At 37.3% G+C, this 15,500-nt stretch overlaps 1 protein-coding gene across 10 annotated transcripts in view; it reads right to left on the bottom strand.

Annotated features, from left to right (window-relative positions):
* L3MBTL4 (L3MBTL histone methyl-lysine binding protein 4) overlaps positions 1-15,500 on the bottom strand; it is a 449,236-nt gene that overhangs the window by 331,717 nt on the left and 102,019 nt on the right. For 4 of the 10 annotated variants that reach the window (XM_050767472.1, XM_050767468.1, XM_050767469.1 and 1 more), the window contains one exon: positions 6,524-6,578. In XM_050767472.1, coding sequence (XP_050623429.1) covers positions 6,524-6,578 — 55 coding nt within the window. Of the gene's footprint in view, positions 1-6,523; positions 6,579-7,022; positions 11,575-11,838; positions 15,149-15,500 lie in introns of those variants that run through there. The other 6 variants (XM_050767466.1, XM_050767474.1, XM_050767473.1 and 3 more) reach the window with 4 other exon arrangements.

Raw genomic sequence — 15,500 nt, forward strand, 5'->3', positions numbered from 1 at the left:
TGCCATTATTGATTGACTCCAGGAAGAAAGTGAACATGTTCCTTCCCTTTATAAGCATCTTTATTCCCAGCACAAATTCAACCAAAAGGGACAGAATCCCATGGGGAGGGGGGGCAGGCCTTAAATCAGAAAAGTTGAAAGCTTAGCTCATTTATAAACCAGAATCAAGAGCAAAGAAATTATTTGAAAATACATACTGAAAACTACTTGTTAGAAAGTAGTGTTTTCATTAAAATGCATGTGGAGGCTTCAATTATTGAAGTGCCCCTGCAAAAAGTTCTTTACTTAGAAAGAAGTCCCCTGTTAATCCTCCACTGAGTGTCATGGCTCAGTGGAAATATAATTCTTTAGGTTCAAAGTAGCTGATATGGGTTGGATCTGTGTCCCCACAAAATCTCATGTACAACTGTAATCTCCATTGCTGAAGGTGGGGCCTGGTTGGAGGCGACTGGATCATGGGGGCAGAGTTCTCATGCACAGTTCAGCCTAAATATTTAACTGTTTACTTAATGATAGTAAACGGCATCTGTATTAATAGGAATTGAATAAAGTAAAAGTGATTTGGTTTTCCCCTTTTTATTATTGATACCCATTCTTAGGTAAGGAATTACCTCAGTGGGAATGGACAGATCCTGCACAAAGTTTAGAAAATACTGACATTAGATCCACTGACATATAATTACTTTGCAAGAAAGTGCTTCTGTCATTACACCCAGGAAGTAAACTAGCTTCTGCAACAAAAGACTCTGGAATAATATTCAAGGAATCATCTTTGAAGCTTGTAGAATCATTTAATAAGCCATATCCCCCAGCACCAAAACTACTCCCTGATAATAAGTTAAGCACTTTTAGAAGCCCTGCTTCTTCAGGCCTTTTAGCTAATTAATACTCTAGAGCTTTAGTAAATTATGACTTCAGTGTAGTAAATGATAGATTTTATTGGTCTGACTGGACATGATTCTATGCCTTTTTAAAAGACATCTAACTTAGGGAGGAGAATTGGTATATTATGTAACTGAATTTTTTTAAAAAACCAAATTGCCCTAGAATATGCTGAGAAAAAATAAAATAGGGAGAAAAATACAAAATAAGAAAAGTTAAGAAGATAGTGAGGTTTTGAAGAAGTCAGCCAGAAGAAAGACCCCCCAGGCAGAGAAAGCACTTCTTCAGACAGTAAGTTCTCAACTGCATGTTCTGTACAGCTGCCGTGAAGCAGACAGGGGTCCTGGTGGCAGGTGACAAGTGCCAGGTGGTGAGGGGTCTCCAGCAACATTCTAGGGAAGGGGGGTTATGATCCAGTAACAGAATTTCAGATAAATCTTATTTGAGGAGGAGAGGATACAGAAAGACTGAAAAGTGACCAGGAACTAATCAAAGGTGGGGAGACATTAATTGATAGAAGATGTCAAGAAGGACGAGTTGAGAAAAGGCATTTGGGTTGGAGTCAGCGGTAAATGGGAGGGAGGAGTAAGGATATCTCCACGACTCTAGTTTGACTACAGGTTGATGATGGTGCTACAGGATGAGGGATTATAGGAGAAGCAGACTGAACACTGGGGAACCAAGGTGAGTTCAGTTTTAATGTCTAAGTCCATCTTCAAGTAGAAGAAAAATAAGAGCATGAAGGCTTCCATTGATCTGGGAGGTCCTTGGTTCCATTAATTAACACAGTATTAGTGACTATGAGGCGCTGGTAAGGTACACAAGAATAGTTTCAGTGCAATGATGATTGTGGACACAGATGGTGAGGACATGGTGAGTTGATGGCAGATGAGGAAATACTGTAGCTCTTAAGAAACTTAGATGCTACTGGCGACTTCTGGGCATGAGAGAACAAAACAAGAATATACAGTAGAAGAAACCTACATGCAATGCTAAATACAAAGTGATGTTCTGGACTGTCTTGGAACAGAAAAAGGACATTAGTAGAAAAACTGGTGATATCTGAATGAAGTCTCTAGTTTAGTGAATAGTGATGTACCAATGTTACTTAGTTCTGACAAATGTTGCATGGTCATCTAAGATGTTAATCTTAGGAGAAACTGGGTGAAGGTCCGCAGGACCATTTCTGCACTATATTTGCAACTTTTCTAAAATTTTTCCAAAAATTAAAGTTTACTTAGAAAAATCTAAGAACAGATATTCCAACAATACTCCCTATTCTACAAATTAAAGTTTTTAGTTCAGGAATTGCTGAATTTATTTTTTAATAATATTTGTCTGATTATAACATGATTAAATACTAATTGTAATATAATAATTGGAAAATATACTTTTTATCTAACAATTTAGAGATAATAATCGTTAACATCTTTTCTCACTCTACAGATAAGTGAATTCTATTTAGCCATCATTTAGACCAATCCCCTGGGGGTTTCTTCCCCTAATATTTTGTTATAAGCTTTTCTCCTCATGTAATTTAAATTTTTTCAAGGCATTTAAGTGACTACATACTTGTCTACACACAATGTTGTACCTATTCCTAAGCTGTTGGACATCTGAATTATCAATATTTCCAACTTTTCATTATTTACAAATAGTACCACAATGACTATCACATGCATAAATGGAATGCACATGCTGATATCATTAGGAGAAATGTCAAAAAGTGGACTTGAAGGAAATGTGTACTCAGCACTTTGGATAAACACTACCGGTATGTCCTCCAAATGTCAAAAAGTGGACTTGAAGGAAATGTTTCCTCAGCACTTTGGATAAACACTACCGGTATGTCCTCCAAACCACAGAACCAGTGTCTACTCTCAGTAGCAGTATGCCGAGACTCAGTCTCCCCATCCCACCAGCAAAGAGTATGAGCAGTTTTTAAAAATGTCATTCATTGGGTAAGTTAAGAAATATCGTCACTACTTTTAAATTTATGTTTCTTTGCTTTTGCTTTTTAATGAGACTATTTTTAATATATTCATTTTTAGCCACTTTGGTTTCTTCTTATCTGAATTACCTGTTTATGCCCTTTGCCTGTTTTTGGACTGAGATCTTGTATATCTCATTTTTTTTTTTCTAATTCCTCTATCTATTATTGACCTTTTATTAGCTATAGTTGTGGATAATATTTGCTAATTTGTTGTTTCCCTTTTAATCTTGTTTATTATGAGGTTCTTTAATGTACAGAGTTTAATTTAGATATGCATACATTTAATTTTCTTTTACAATTTCTTATATTCCTTTTATGTTTATAAAATCCTCACTGCCAGGGTCAGGCACGGTGGCTCACGCCTGTAATCCCAACACTTTGCCTGGCCAAGGCAGGTGGATCACCTGAGGTCAGGGGTTCGAGACCAGCCTGGCCAATATGGTGAAACCCATCTCTACTACAAATACAAAAAATTAGCTGGGTGTGGTGGCGGGCACCTGTAATCCCAGCTACTCTGGAGGCTGAGGCAGGAGAATCGCTTGAACCTGGGAGGTAGAGGTTGCAGTGAGCCGAAATTGTGCCATTGCACTCCAGCCTCAGCAACAAGAGTGAAACTCCATCTCAAAAAATAAATAAATAAAATAAAATAAAATAAAATAACACCTCATTGCCCCAACACTCAACCAAATAAATATTAATACTGTGTTAGTTAAAAAGAGCACTTACACATTTAGAAGGAGAGAAGCCAGATCACTTGTTCAACTGAATAAATCAGTTGTTTTTATTTTAGCTATTCAAATGTAAAGGCATATAGGTCTGGGATTACACTGTGATTGGCAATACTAATTCTAAAATTTAATCACACACAATCATTAACAAGTAATACTGAAACAAGCCTTCTCTTAGAGCTATCTTAGTTAAGATTTTAGAATTACTATGAACAGTTTATGTCAGAGAGTTTCCAAAAGAATCAAAAACTTAATCTCAGCATGACTATGTCAGGTAAAATCTAGTTCAGCCAGTCCCCAAGAACACAGAGGGATGTAGTAGACACTATTAATACTTTGATTATTAGCAGTTATTTTTTTCCCGTCCCATTTCTAATCAAGATTCTAGTTTTCTCTGCCTTTGCATTAACAGCTACATAGAAAGAAGAATGTTAATGTAGAAAGAACATAAAGCAAAATGAGCACAGGCTTCAGAACTTGCTAGATGTGGGTTCAAATTCTGCATCCACCACTAACTAGTTAAGTTTACCTCACAAAAGTCAAATGGCCTCTTAAAGCTTCATCAGCTGTAACACAGGCTTCAGTATCAGTCGCACAGACTGGGCACTCAATAAAATGTTTTAAAAATGATTTCCAAAGAAACACATGCTTGTTATAAAATCACTACTAAGAATTAAGGTTTATTTTGCAATATAATTTTTTTTTTTTTATACAGGATCTCACTTTGTGCCCCAGGCTTGAGTGCAGTGACAGGATCTTGGCTCACTGCAGCCTCGACCTCCTGGGTTCAAGCTATCCTCCTGCCTCAGCCCCACAAGTAGCTGGGACTACAAGCGCACACCACCAGACCCGGTTAATTTTTTTGCATTTGTGGTAGAGATGGGGTTTCACTATGTTGCCAAGGCTGGTCCTGAACTCCTGAGCTCAAGAGATCCACCTGCCGTGGTCTCCCAAAGTGCTAGGATTATGGGCATGAGCCACCATGCCTGACCTATTTTTCAACACAATTTTCTGTTCACATATAAATATATTATGTGTACATATACAGTTCTGTGGGGTTTTTGTTTAGTATTTTCTTTTGTTACTATTTCTAAGACATGAGGTAAGAGACTAAATCTATTTTGTTTTATAAGCAACCTCAATAAAAGATTAAACTACTTTCATGGAGAAAAATCCCCATTATAATGCTAGGACAATAGACAATTTGGAAATCAGTTCCTTTGTCCCACTAAAAATGATAAAAATATAAATTACCTCAAAAAGCCCTCAAATCATCCAATTCTCATTACAACTAGCAGTTCACAGCATCTACATACACATGCCAAATCTCAACCTTTTTCTAAACATTTATTATGTTCTACAGCTGGGGAAAAAAGGAACAATACAATATCAAATTTGAAGAGGAGTCAGCCACAGTGCGAACTTTTGACAATGGACTATTAACTATAAAACAAGTCCAACAATGAAAAAACACAGCAAAAAGTTACTTTCTGTTAAAACTGAAAAGCTTCCAACTGGACCCTCCCAGACCTGTTAAAAACAAGAAAAAGTAAATGAAACTGAAAAGCTATTTGAGATAAATATATACCTGGATGTAATAAAACTGTAAATACTAAATCAGGAAAGACTGTTAGTTTGAGGGACTGAATAGTTTTACATTGTTGGCCTCAGTCTGCTTTTCTTTTTCTAGAGTAAATGTTTCGACCACAGAATAAAACAACCTAAAACAATTTACATTAGTGTGAAAATATTAGCTGCAGGCGAGATACAGCAACATCATAAATCACAACCTCTCTCTGAGAAGAAAAAAATTGTTTTAACAACACCCTGCTGTTAGGGCCAGGTACAGTCCAAACTTATTTCTAAAATCCCAGTGTTACATAACTGAAGTACATTTTGATGGAACTGGACATCAAGTTATATAATTATCAAACTACTGCATTCTGTTTTGATTTTTCAGCAAAGAACATGACAGGCCTGGGGATGCAGCAAGAGAAGAAAATAAATTGAAAGCACCACCCATTCGTTTATAATTTAAAAATAGCTTTTATTTTTAAAATCATCTAGGGAGAAAAAATCACAAATTCTCAATATTGCATCCCAAGACTAAGCCATATAAAATGGTCTTTTAAAATCTCAATTCTTATTTGTCATTTTTTTCAAGGTATTTTTAGGTGTTTCCATTATTTAAAAACAGACACAAAAGCTTACTCAACAAAATGTTAAGGTACTTTAAAAGTTAATTAGAGGAGCATTATGATATTTATATGCTTCCTTTCCATAGACAATAGCACAATGTTGTTGGACATTCTACTACATTTGATAGAAAATTTAGTAACAGCTGTCTGCTTGTATAGCAATAATCACAAAATATGTGGAACATATATTCCCAGAAAATCGCATCTTCATCTGTTGGCTTAAATTTAAAGCATCAGAGAATTAGTTGAATATGAAAAGGCTATTATCTAAAACCTATTGATGTATTAATAACCATAATGAGGAGTATTCACTTTAGAGCAAATGCACAATCTCCTCTAAAACATGACTTTAATACAATGCAATCATTAGAAGATCACATCAGTCTGGGAAAAGCTCACACAAAGGATTATTAAAAAACTAAATAGCATCTCTTTATTTTCTTCTTCACAGAGAAAATTTACAAATACGTTGTTTTATTTAAAGCCTTTTTAAAAGGCAAATAAATGAGATAACAAGAGCTTCAGACGTTTTTGAAGCATATATTTGAAAATCTTAGATGACCCTGATAAAGTCTGCAGGAGTATGCAATACCCTGAATAAATGATAGAAACTATTATTACATATTTAAATTAGTAAACCTAAAACAACTAAGCAATCTAATAAAAATTCACTTAAAAGTTGTTCACCGTGAACTAACACTGTAAATACTGGTGATAATTACCGTGACTCAAAGGGATTGTGCCATCCTTGGGCTTCTTTTCTTCTTCAGTTTGCTCCTAGAATACAGAAAATGGGGTTTAGGTGGTATTTCTGGATAATTTTTGGAAACACTGAAAACTAATGTTCATTTTTGCAGGAAGGAAAGTTATGAAGATCCTTGTCACTGAGGGGGACGATACACACAGTACTCAGAGCCTTCCGGTGGGTGCCCAGGAGAGGCACACATGATCCATTTGGACGTGGAAGGAATTCATTAAAAGTATTGTTTCTGGCTAAAATATAAGAGACAGGAAGCTTCGATAACAGTTAATGTTGAGGTTGACACAGGTACCTTCTCTGAGTGGATCCCTGGGCCTCACAGTCACACAGGAGTGGCTGACGGAAGAGGCTTGGTTCACGCTGAAGCCAAACCCTCCATCCTACTTTTGCTTTCAGCCTATCTGGGTCTACTACAGTTTGTAAGTACTCAGTTAAAATGCTTTAATTTTAACCAAACTGACCTTCATAGAATGGACAAGTGACTTCAAAGATTCCTGAAAAGAAACCATAAATTGTGTATGATGAACAATACAAGCAGACGCAGCAAGCAAGATGGTGCGGCCTCTCCCCATGGCACAAGCAAGGCATGCTCTAACTGCAACTCTCAAAGGAACACTTACCATTCAACAAAGACGAGGAAAGTGGCTTCTTTTATGAAAGATATAACAAACAGCACTTTGAAAGTGGGTATCCAGATATGTGTCTTATTTACATCATTTTGTGGCCATCAAAATATATTCCACCTATTAAAAATCCGTGGCCAGCCATGGTGGTTCACACCTGTAATCCCAACACTTTGGGAGGTCAAGGCAGGCAGGTCACAAGGTAAGAAGTTCGAAACTAACCTGCCTAACATGGTGAAACTCTGTCTCTACTAAAAATACAAAAAAGAAAAAATAAGCTGAACGTGCAGGCATGCGCCTGTAATCCCAGCTACTCGGGAGGCTGAGGCAGAAGAATCGCTTGAATCTAGGAGGTGAAGGTTCCAGTGAGCCAAGATCGTGCCACTGCACTCCAGTCTGAGTGGCAGAGTAAGACTCTGTCTCAAAAACAAACAAACAAACAAAAAAACTTGTAATAATTATGTACTTAAAAATCGGGAACAGAATTTCCCAGTTTTAAAATATTTTAAATGAAGGGTTTCAAGCAGGCTTTGAACTTACTTTTGGAAACATAAATATGCAACAGTTTTTTGGGTTTGTTTTTTGTTTTTGAGATGAAGTCTCGCTCTGTTGCCCAGGCTATAGTGCAATGGCACAATCTCGGCTCACTACAACCTCCGCCTCCCAGGTTCAAGTGATTCTCCTGCCTCAGCCTCCAGCTGGGATTACAGGTGCACACCACCACACTCGGCTAATTTTTGTATTTTTACTAGAGATGGGGTTTCACCATGTTGCCCAGGCTGGTCTCGAACTCCTGACCTCAAGTGATCTGCCCACTTCGGCCTTCCAAAGTGCTGGGATTACAGGCGTGCACCACCACGCCTGGCCAATATGGAATAGTTTTCATTACTTTCCAAGAACAATTAATTATCATCAGAGAATGTGAAAATTTAGCAGCTGATTTACACAAAAACTTTTGCTGAAAAATGAGTACTATGATTTAGTAAGTCTGACTAACAAATATTTCTTCAATTTATTCCTGTACAGTTTGGGGATAGATTTCTTTAAGTTATGGCTAGTGTGGCTGTCAGTCCCAGTCAGAATGGGGCAGACCTGTTCATAGCACTTTGAAAAGCCCCACATCTGGGGAAACTCCTTAGTTGTAGGCAAGTGAGGAGGCTTGGTCACCCTAGCTTTGACAACCATAAAAACCAAATCTAAAAAAAATAGACTGCACATTTGGAAGGCTGAGGCGGGAGGATCACCTGAGGTCAGTAGTTCGAGACTAGCCTGGCCAACATACTGAAACCTTGTCTCTACTACAAATACCAAAAGTTAGCCGGGCGTAGTGGTGGGCACCTGTAATCCCAGCTACTCAGGAGGCTGAGACAGGAGAATCGCTTGAACCCGGAAGGCGGAGGTTGCAGTGAGCTGAGATCACGCCATTGCACTCCAGCCTGGGCAACATGAGCAAAACTCTGTCTCGAAAAAAAAAGAAAAAAAAGAAATACAGACTGCACATAATGGTATCACAAAGCTCTAAACCAGGTTTTCAAAAACGAATCAGGTATACTAATATTTTAATGACAGCAAACTAGTTTTTAACTGATGAAATAAATACTATTAATTTCATTTTTCTACCTTTTTTTGGTTCCTTTTTTAAGTCTATGGCTTTAAGGTATAAAAGACAATTTGTATAGTAACAAATCGTATCAGTGTCTTAATTGTCTTTCATCCCCAAAACATAGCCTGGTACCTAGTCTAGGTCAATAAATATTTGATGAATGAAGGCAAGAATGAAAGGTTCAAAAAGAGAATTTTTCTGCCTGGTAGATTTCACATCCAAAGTTATCACAGATATCTTTGTGCAATTAACAAAATAACATTCTGCTAAAATGTACTATAAGCCAGTGTTTCTCACACTTTAACATGCATTGGAATCATCTGGAACCTTACTAAAATGCAGACCTTGATTCAGTGGCTCTAGGGTAGGGCCTTAGATTACAGATTCCAACAAGCTCCCAGCAGATGCTACTGCCAAAAGCATACGGCCCTCACTGTGAGTGGCAAGGCTACCACCTTTTAGCAGGGCATGCAGTGGGAGTGGAACAGTCATGCAATCATATCTACCCTGTTCTGCTGCAAGTGAGATGATGAACTGCTGCCTTGGGTCTAACTTCCCATGGTAGCACTTTACCCCAGTTCCACCCCTGTTCATTCACTCAATACACAGGAAATTTACATATGTAATTCAAAACAAAGAGACTCTCTTCTACTGCAAAACCTAAAACAGTAAAAATAAACAGCATTCGACAGTTGATTATGTTCACACTACAGCTACTGAAGCATTTTTATAATCACTGTATCATTCAAAAATAAAAAGAAATATATAATATGCTATCTGTCACTCAGTGAGTGTTTGGTTCACACTTCTTTATTTGCTACTGAAATTCTGCCTAGAAAGAAAAAAATATTCCGCACAAAAACATTACCTCTTACTTTGGATTTAAATTGCCCAAGCTTCCAATGTCTGTATGTTCTTTAGTTGGATCAAGGTTATAGACAGGTAAACATGCACATGTATACATGAAAGATTATATTGTGTATATCAGAATAAACATATATATCTATAACAGAGGGACCTAAGTTTAAACAATTTTGCACATGGAAAAGTATTTAGTATCATATGATAGAGCAGGGAAAATGCTGATTTTAGGGCTAGGTAACCTAAGGTCAAATCTCAACCCACCACTAAAAGCTATTTAACTTTGAACAAATGACCTACATTCTCTAGACTTGATTTTTCTCTCCTGTTAAAATAAAGAAATTGGACTAAATGTTCTCCAAAGTTCCTGCTAGCTTTAACATTCTTTGCTTCTGTCTAGCTAATTAATTATTTCATAAAGGTAATAAATCTACACTGCTATTAATGAACAGAGAATTAATTTTAAAAAACAAAAGAAAAAAATTAGCACTTTATCTTATCCTTGCAGACAGACCACTAAAGGAAATCAATACAAATTGCGAAAAATGAAACCATTACTGCGATTTCTAAGGTTTCAAACTTTAATTCTGAAAACTGAAAATAAAGTTCCAGAAAAAAATAGTGTTCTGCAAAAAAGGGAGATAATGGTTTAAGGAACATAAAGTAAGTCTTTGCTATGGTACATTTCCATTCATCAGTTTAAAATCCATCATTTTGGAAGAGAGGATTATGAAGTGGGAAAATAACCAAAAAGGCTTAATGTTCTGTTCCCTCCTGCAGGCACTGGATGCATCATATGCTTTTACTACAAGGCACAGTGACGTTTCCTAATTAATTAGTGTCTACATTTCTCTGTCTATGAATTCCAATCAAGGGAACAAAACGAAGGATTTTCAGCTGCTGACTTGGGTTTGGCAATTTCCATTCATCACCTTGGAACTGCCAGATAAGGCCCCTTTGCTCTCCTTTGCTGTCAGACCAAAGACTCCTGAACACTCAAGGATTTTTGAGAACCCTGCTGTTCTTGTTCCATAAGAACCTGCTATCTGTGGCCCAGAGGGTGATACACATTGGTTTCATGAACTGTAGAAAACAGTGAAATCCTATTTAATACCCCAGTGACAAATGGCTATTTGAATTTCAACTGCTGGTTCAAGTCCACTTTTCAACTTCTTTTTTGCTCTAATCCAATGTGGGATATAAACTGAAGATACATAGAATTCGCCTTTTGGATAAAAGTACAGAAATTTGTGGGACTTTTCTCCATTGCTCTACTGGAATTCAGACACACTCAGGGAGAATGAAATGCTTCCATTTTGTTCAAATACTTGATAATATAACTACAGTCTCCAAATGAAATCTCTCTAAAGTGTTTGCTAAGACACATACAAAAACAAAAAGTGAAAAATCTAACATAGCCTTATAAACACCACCTTCTCATGGTTTTTACCATCTGTAAGTGAATTTTACTGGCTGTTGTAAACTGACATCAGTCTTCTATGAGGCAACAAAATGTAAAGAGTTAACTATTACTTAAAAACAGAAACCAAAATAAACTCACCCCAAACATTTTTTCAGTATCTATTTAAGGATGTTACGGAAAGATTGCATTACCCTCTGCAAAAGTTGAGGTCAACCATGACCCCTGATGTCATTCTTTAAAGGCCAGTGGCCACCACTGCAAGTACAACTTCCTCCGCTCGGCCATCAAGCCTCACTAAGTGTGACCAGCCAGATCTACCCCAGTCACCCTGCAATCTAATTGCACACCAAATTTTATCCTTACTGAAATGGAAAGACCCGTAAAGATCTTGCGATCTAAGACTGGTTCTACAGACAAAGAAGCTGAGCCCAGCCCGGTGAAGTGACTTGTCTTTGGCCACACAGTTAATGAGCAGCACAGCAAAAAATAAAACCTGAATCTCCTGACCCATGCCCCAACCCCACCCAATGCTCATCTACTAACACTGCCAATAGTAACATCTGCTCCAATCAGGTAAGTCATTAAGGTCCTGCCATATATCACAGACGTCACCTTCTCTTCCAACCCCATATCTTTGCTCATGCTGCCTCCTTAAGGGGCCCAGATAACTCCGCTCTGATCCCTCAACTTTATTACCTCTCAAGGTTACAGAGCATCTAGATGTTAATATATTAAAAAGTTATATGGCCAGGCGCAGTGGCTCCCACCTATAATCCTGGAACTTTGGGAGGTCGAGGCGGGCAGATCACGAGGTCAAGAGATCAAGACCATGCTGGCCAACATGGTGAAACTCCATCTCTATTAAAAATACAAAAAAAAATTAGCTGGGCATGGTGGTGCACACCTGTAGTCGCAGCTACTCGTGAAGCTGAGGCAGGAAAATTGCTTGAACTGTGAGACGGAGGTTGCAGTGAGCCAAGATTGTGCCACTGCACTCCAACCTGGTGACAGAGCAAGACTCCATCTCAAAAAAAAAAAAAAAAAAAAGTTGTATTCTCTCAGATTGGATTTACCAGGTTGGATTTAAAAGCTGTTTGTTACAACAGAATAACAATGCATTCAAGATAAATATCTTAGATACTCTTCATCCTTCAAGGTCAGACTCAAGCTCTCAATGACTCTACCTTTCTCTGAAGGGTGACCATACCTTAGAGCACTAATGTGCTACACATGTACTTAGTTGTTCTCCATTACTCTACATAAGTTAGTTTTCCTTTATTCAGCAATACTCTAAGATCCTTTAGAGAATGAAAAATGTCTCATATTTCTATCTCTCAAAGTTCATCACTCACTATTTAGATAAAGATCTATTGATGTTAAGAGGTTCACAGGGAGAGACAGAATGGGATTAACATTTTTTCAGTATCAAATATTTTATATACACAGAGATCATATATTTCATTCTTATACATTCAAACAAAATTTCCTTTTTCATCTGTGAAACTTGCATTTTTATGTAGCAAATTTGAAATTTCACAGCCTGTATTATTATTTTGGGGTTTTGTGCCTAGAACACTCACATACACACTAGACATCAATGAAATAACCCTGAAAAAAAAAATACTTCATTTCCCCAATCACCATATGCCTACACTTTGCTAGTCAATTCTAAAGCAAGCTGGTGAGCAGAAAAAGCTAGCAAAGGGCACCAAAAATGACACTTATCTTTGTGTTAGAAGTTGTGAAAATACAAAATACGTCAAGGAGTCTAAAAGGACAGAGAAAAACCCTCTTCAAGTCTGCAGCAGCACTACAGGGACCAGATCATAAACAGAGGTTTATCCATATGGTAGAAATAAAGATGTAAAACATGTAATAAATTCCAAGGAAAAGAGGCACTCTCTCAGATGTGTTAGGGAGAGGATAAACTAGGGTGATCTCTTTGGAGGATGATATGGAGTGGTTTATCAAAATTTTAAACAAGCATACCCTTTGGTACAATAATTTCACTGCTATGATAGTACTTATGAATGAACTGCAAAAGCATTCACATATAAAAAGGATATATGAATAAGAACATTGGATATAACATGGTATATAACCACAAAAATTAAAATAATCTACATGTTCACAGTAGGGCACTGTTAAAATAAATTATGGCACATTCATAAAAATGAAATACTATGCAGCACTGAAAATAATAAAACCTGTATCTCCAAAACATTCATAATTAAGTGCAAAAAAAGCAAGATGCAAAACAACAAGCAGAATGTGAGTGCATTTGGGATGTGTGTATGTATGTGTATAGGTGCAGAAAAGGTTTGGAATTTTTAGCTGTTTTTTTTTTCCTATGTAGACATACAAGAAACTGTACATAGTGGTCACATGGTTAGGAAAATATTTAGGGGTTTAGTGTATGTGTGAGGGGATACGGTAGATAATTTAATTCTCACTTAACTGCCTGTCTGTACTGTTTGAACATATGCCTATGTTCTGAAAAGCATTAGAAAATATTTTTTTAAATTCTATCTAGAAATACATAGAAAATTAGTCTAGAAATATTCATTGACAGATATTAATATTATCATCTAAAATTATTAGATATCCAAGGTATGAAATTACTATCTCAGAAGAAAATGTTCGGAAACACCCAACTGTACATTTGCTTGATGTTTTATGTGCATGATCTGCCAATGGGATATTATTTAGTTGACTAGAAATGTCGCTTGTAAACCAGAAGGGTAACACACAAAATAAAGGATGTTACCAATATTTCAAGGAGTCTAGCAAAATTCAAGCATGACTCAACCCTTCTTTCCACAGTGAATGCAGCCCCAGGTGTGAATACAGCCTACTATATTAAACTGTTAAATTTGACTAATGAAAATGAACATTGTCACTGGCAATGAGCCCCAAACTGACAGTGCAACGTGGACTAAATGTGCATCTTTTCAATGATATGTGAACATGCTTTAAAATAATATGTCCCAAACATCCCAAAAGGTAAACTAAGAATACGGCTCTTTAAAATATTATTTGAAAAAATTTATTTGCATGGAGATGTCATTAAGCACCAGGAACATCATTTAACAGATATTTTTGAAAATCTAACTATACAAGCCCTACACTGAAAGCGTATCTCAGTGTTAAGCACTGCTGGAGTCCAATAAGGGGAAAATCCCAGTGTGGGGTAGAAATAACAGTAAACACATCAGGATTAAGTTAGAAACTGAGTTGGTCTTTAAGAGGAAATTGGGATTTTTGTTAATGCAGAAGAGGCAAAAGGTTAAATACTCAGATTGTAGAGTACTAAGATAGGGTGGTAACAATCTCAGCAGCTTAAAGAGAAATGATACTGACAATTAATATAAAATATGTGTGGATGGGGGAAGGTGGTCTCAAGTGTAAAACAAAAAAATTTAAGAAAAATACTGATTAACTGTAACATGACTAGCAGGTAAGATGCATCTGGCCACTTCCCTAGGACAATGGTTCTCAAACATGAGTGGGCATCAGAATCACCTGGATTGTTAAAACACAGATTGCTGGGCCCCACCTCTACAGTAGCTGATTCAGAAGATCTGGACTGGGGCCAAGGAATCTGCATTTCCAACAAACCTCCAGGTGATGCTGATGCTGCTGGTCCAGGGACCACATGTGGAAAAGTACCCAGAATAACTCTGAACACATCAAATCCTGAGTCTCATACTCTCATTCCTCAGAGGACACGACACAGCAGAACACTAACAATGGCATCTTCACCTAAGCCAAGACAGATGCAGGCCGGCTCAAATCTGGTCCAAGACACCTCTTAAATAGCAAGTTCTTCCCTTATACATGTAGAGCTCTAAACTCTCCTGGAACTGATCTAAGAAAAGCAACCAATCTGGACTCAGGGAACTGGCCCCTGGCCCAGTGTTAATCACCCTATTGCCCAGTGAGGCTAGTCCTGAGGGAATGGCTCCAGAGTTTGACATAGACCTATTCTGAACACCTTGAAACCAACCTCAAACCAGATCATTCCTTGAGATGTCTCATTTAATGTCTGGAGTTCATCAAACCACACCTAACCTGGAACTGAACAAAAAGAAAATGTATTACACGATGTCACTTCAGCAACTGCAATGTGTAAATGTATAACCACAAACCACATGAAGACCCCAAAATCCACATCCAAATAAATGCTAAGAGCCAATGAAGGGTCACAGATGAGAATGCTGTAATGGCCCACCATCCCCAAAAATAGTCACCATGGAGGTCTTCTGGTCATTCTGCTAACTTTTAAATTTGCAGGAATACATAAAGCTGTCCTAAGGAAACAGAACAGGCACGGTGACTACAGGCATAGTGAACATTATACCTTCTAAGTGTCTAGATGTTGCTGTGAAGGTATATTTTTAGATATGATTAACATTCACATCAGCAGGCT

This window comes from Macaca thibetana, chromosome 18 (genome assembly GCF_024542745.1).
Source record: "Macaca thibetana thibetana isolate TM-01 chromosome 18, ASM2454274v1, whole genome shotgun sequence".
Classification (NCBI taxonomy): domain Eukaryota; kingdom Metazoa; phylum Chordata; class Mammalia; order Primates; family Cercopithecidae; genus Macaca; species Macaca thibetana.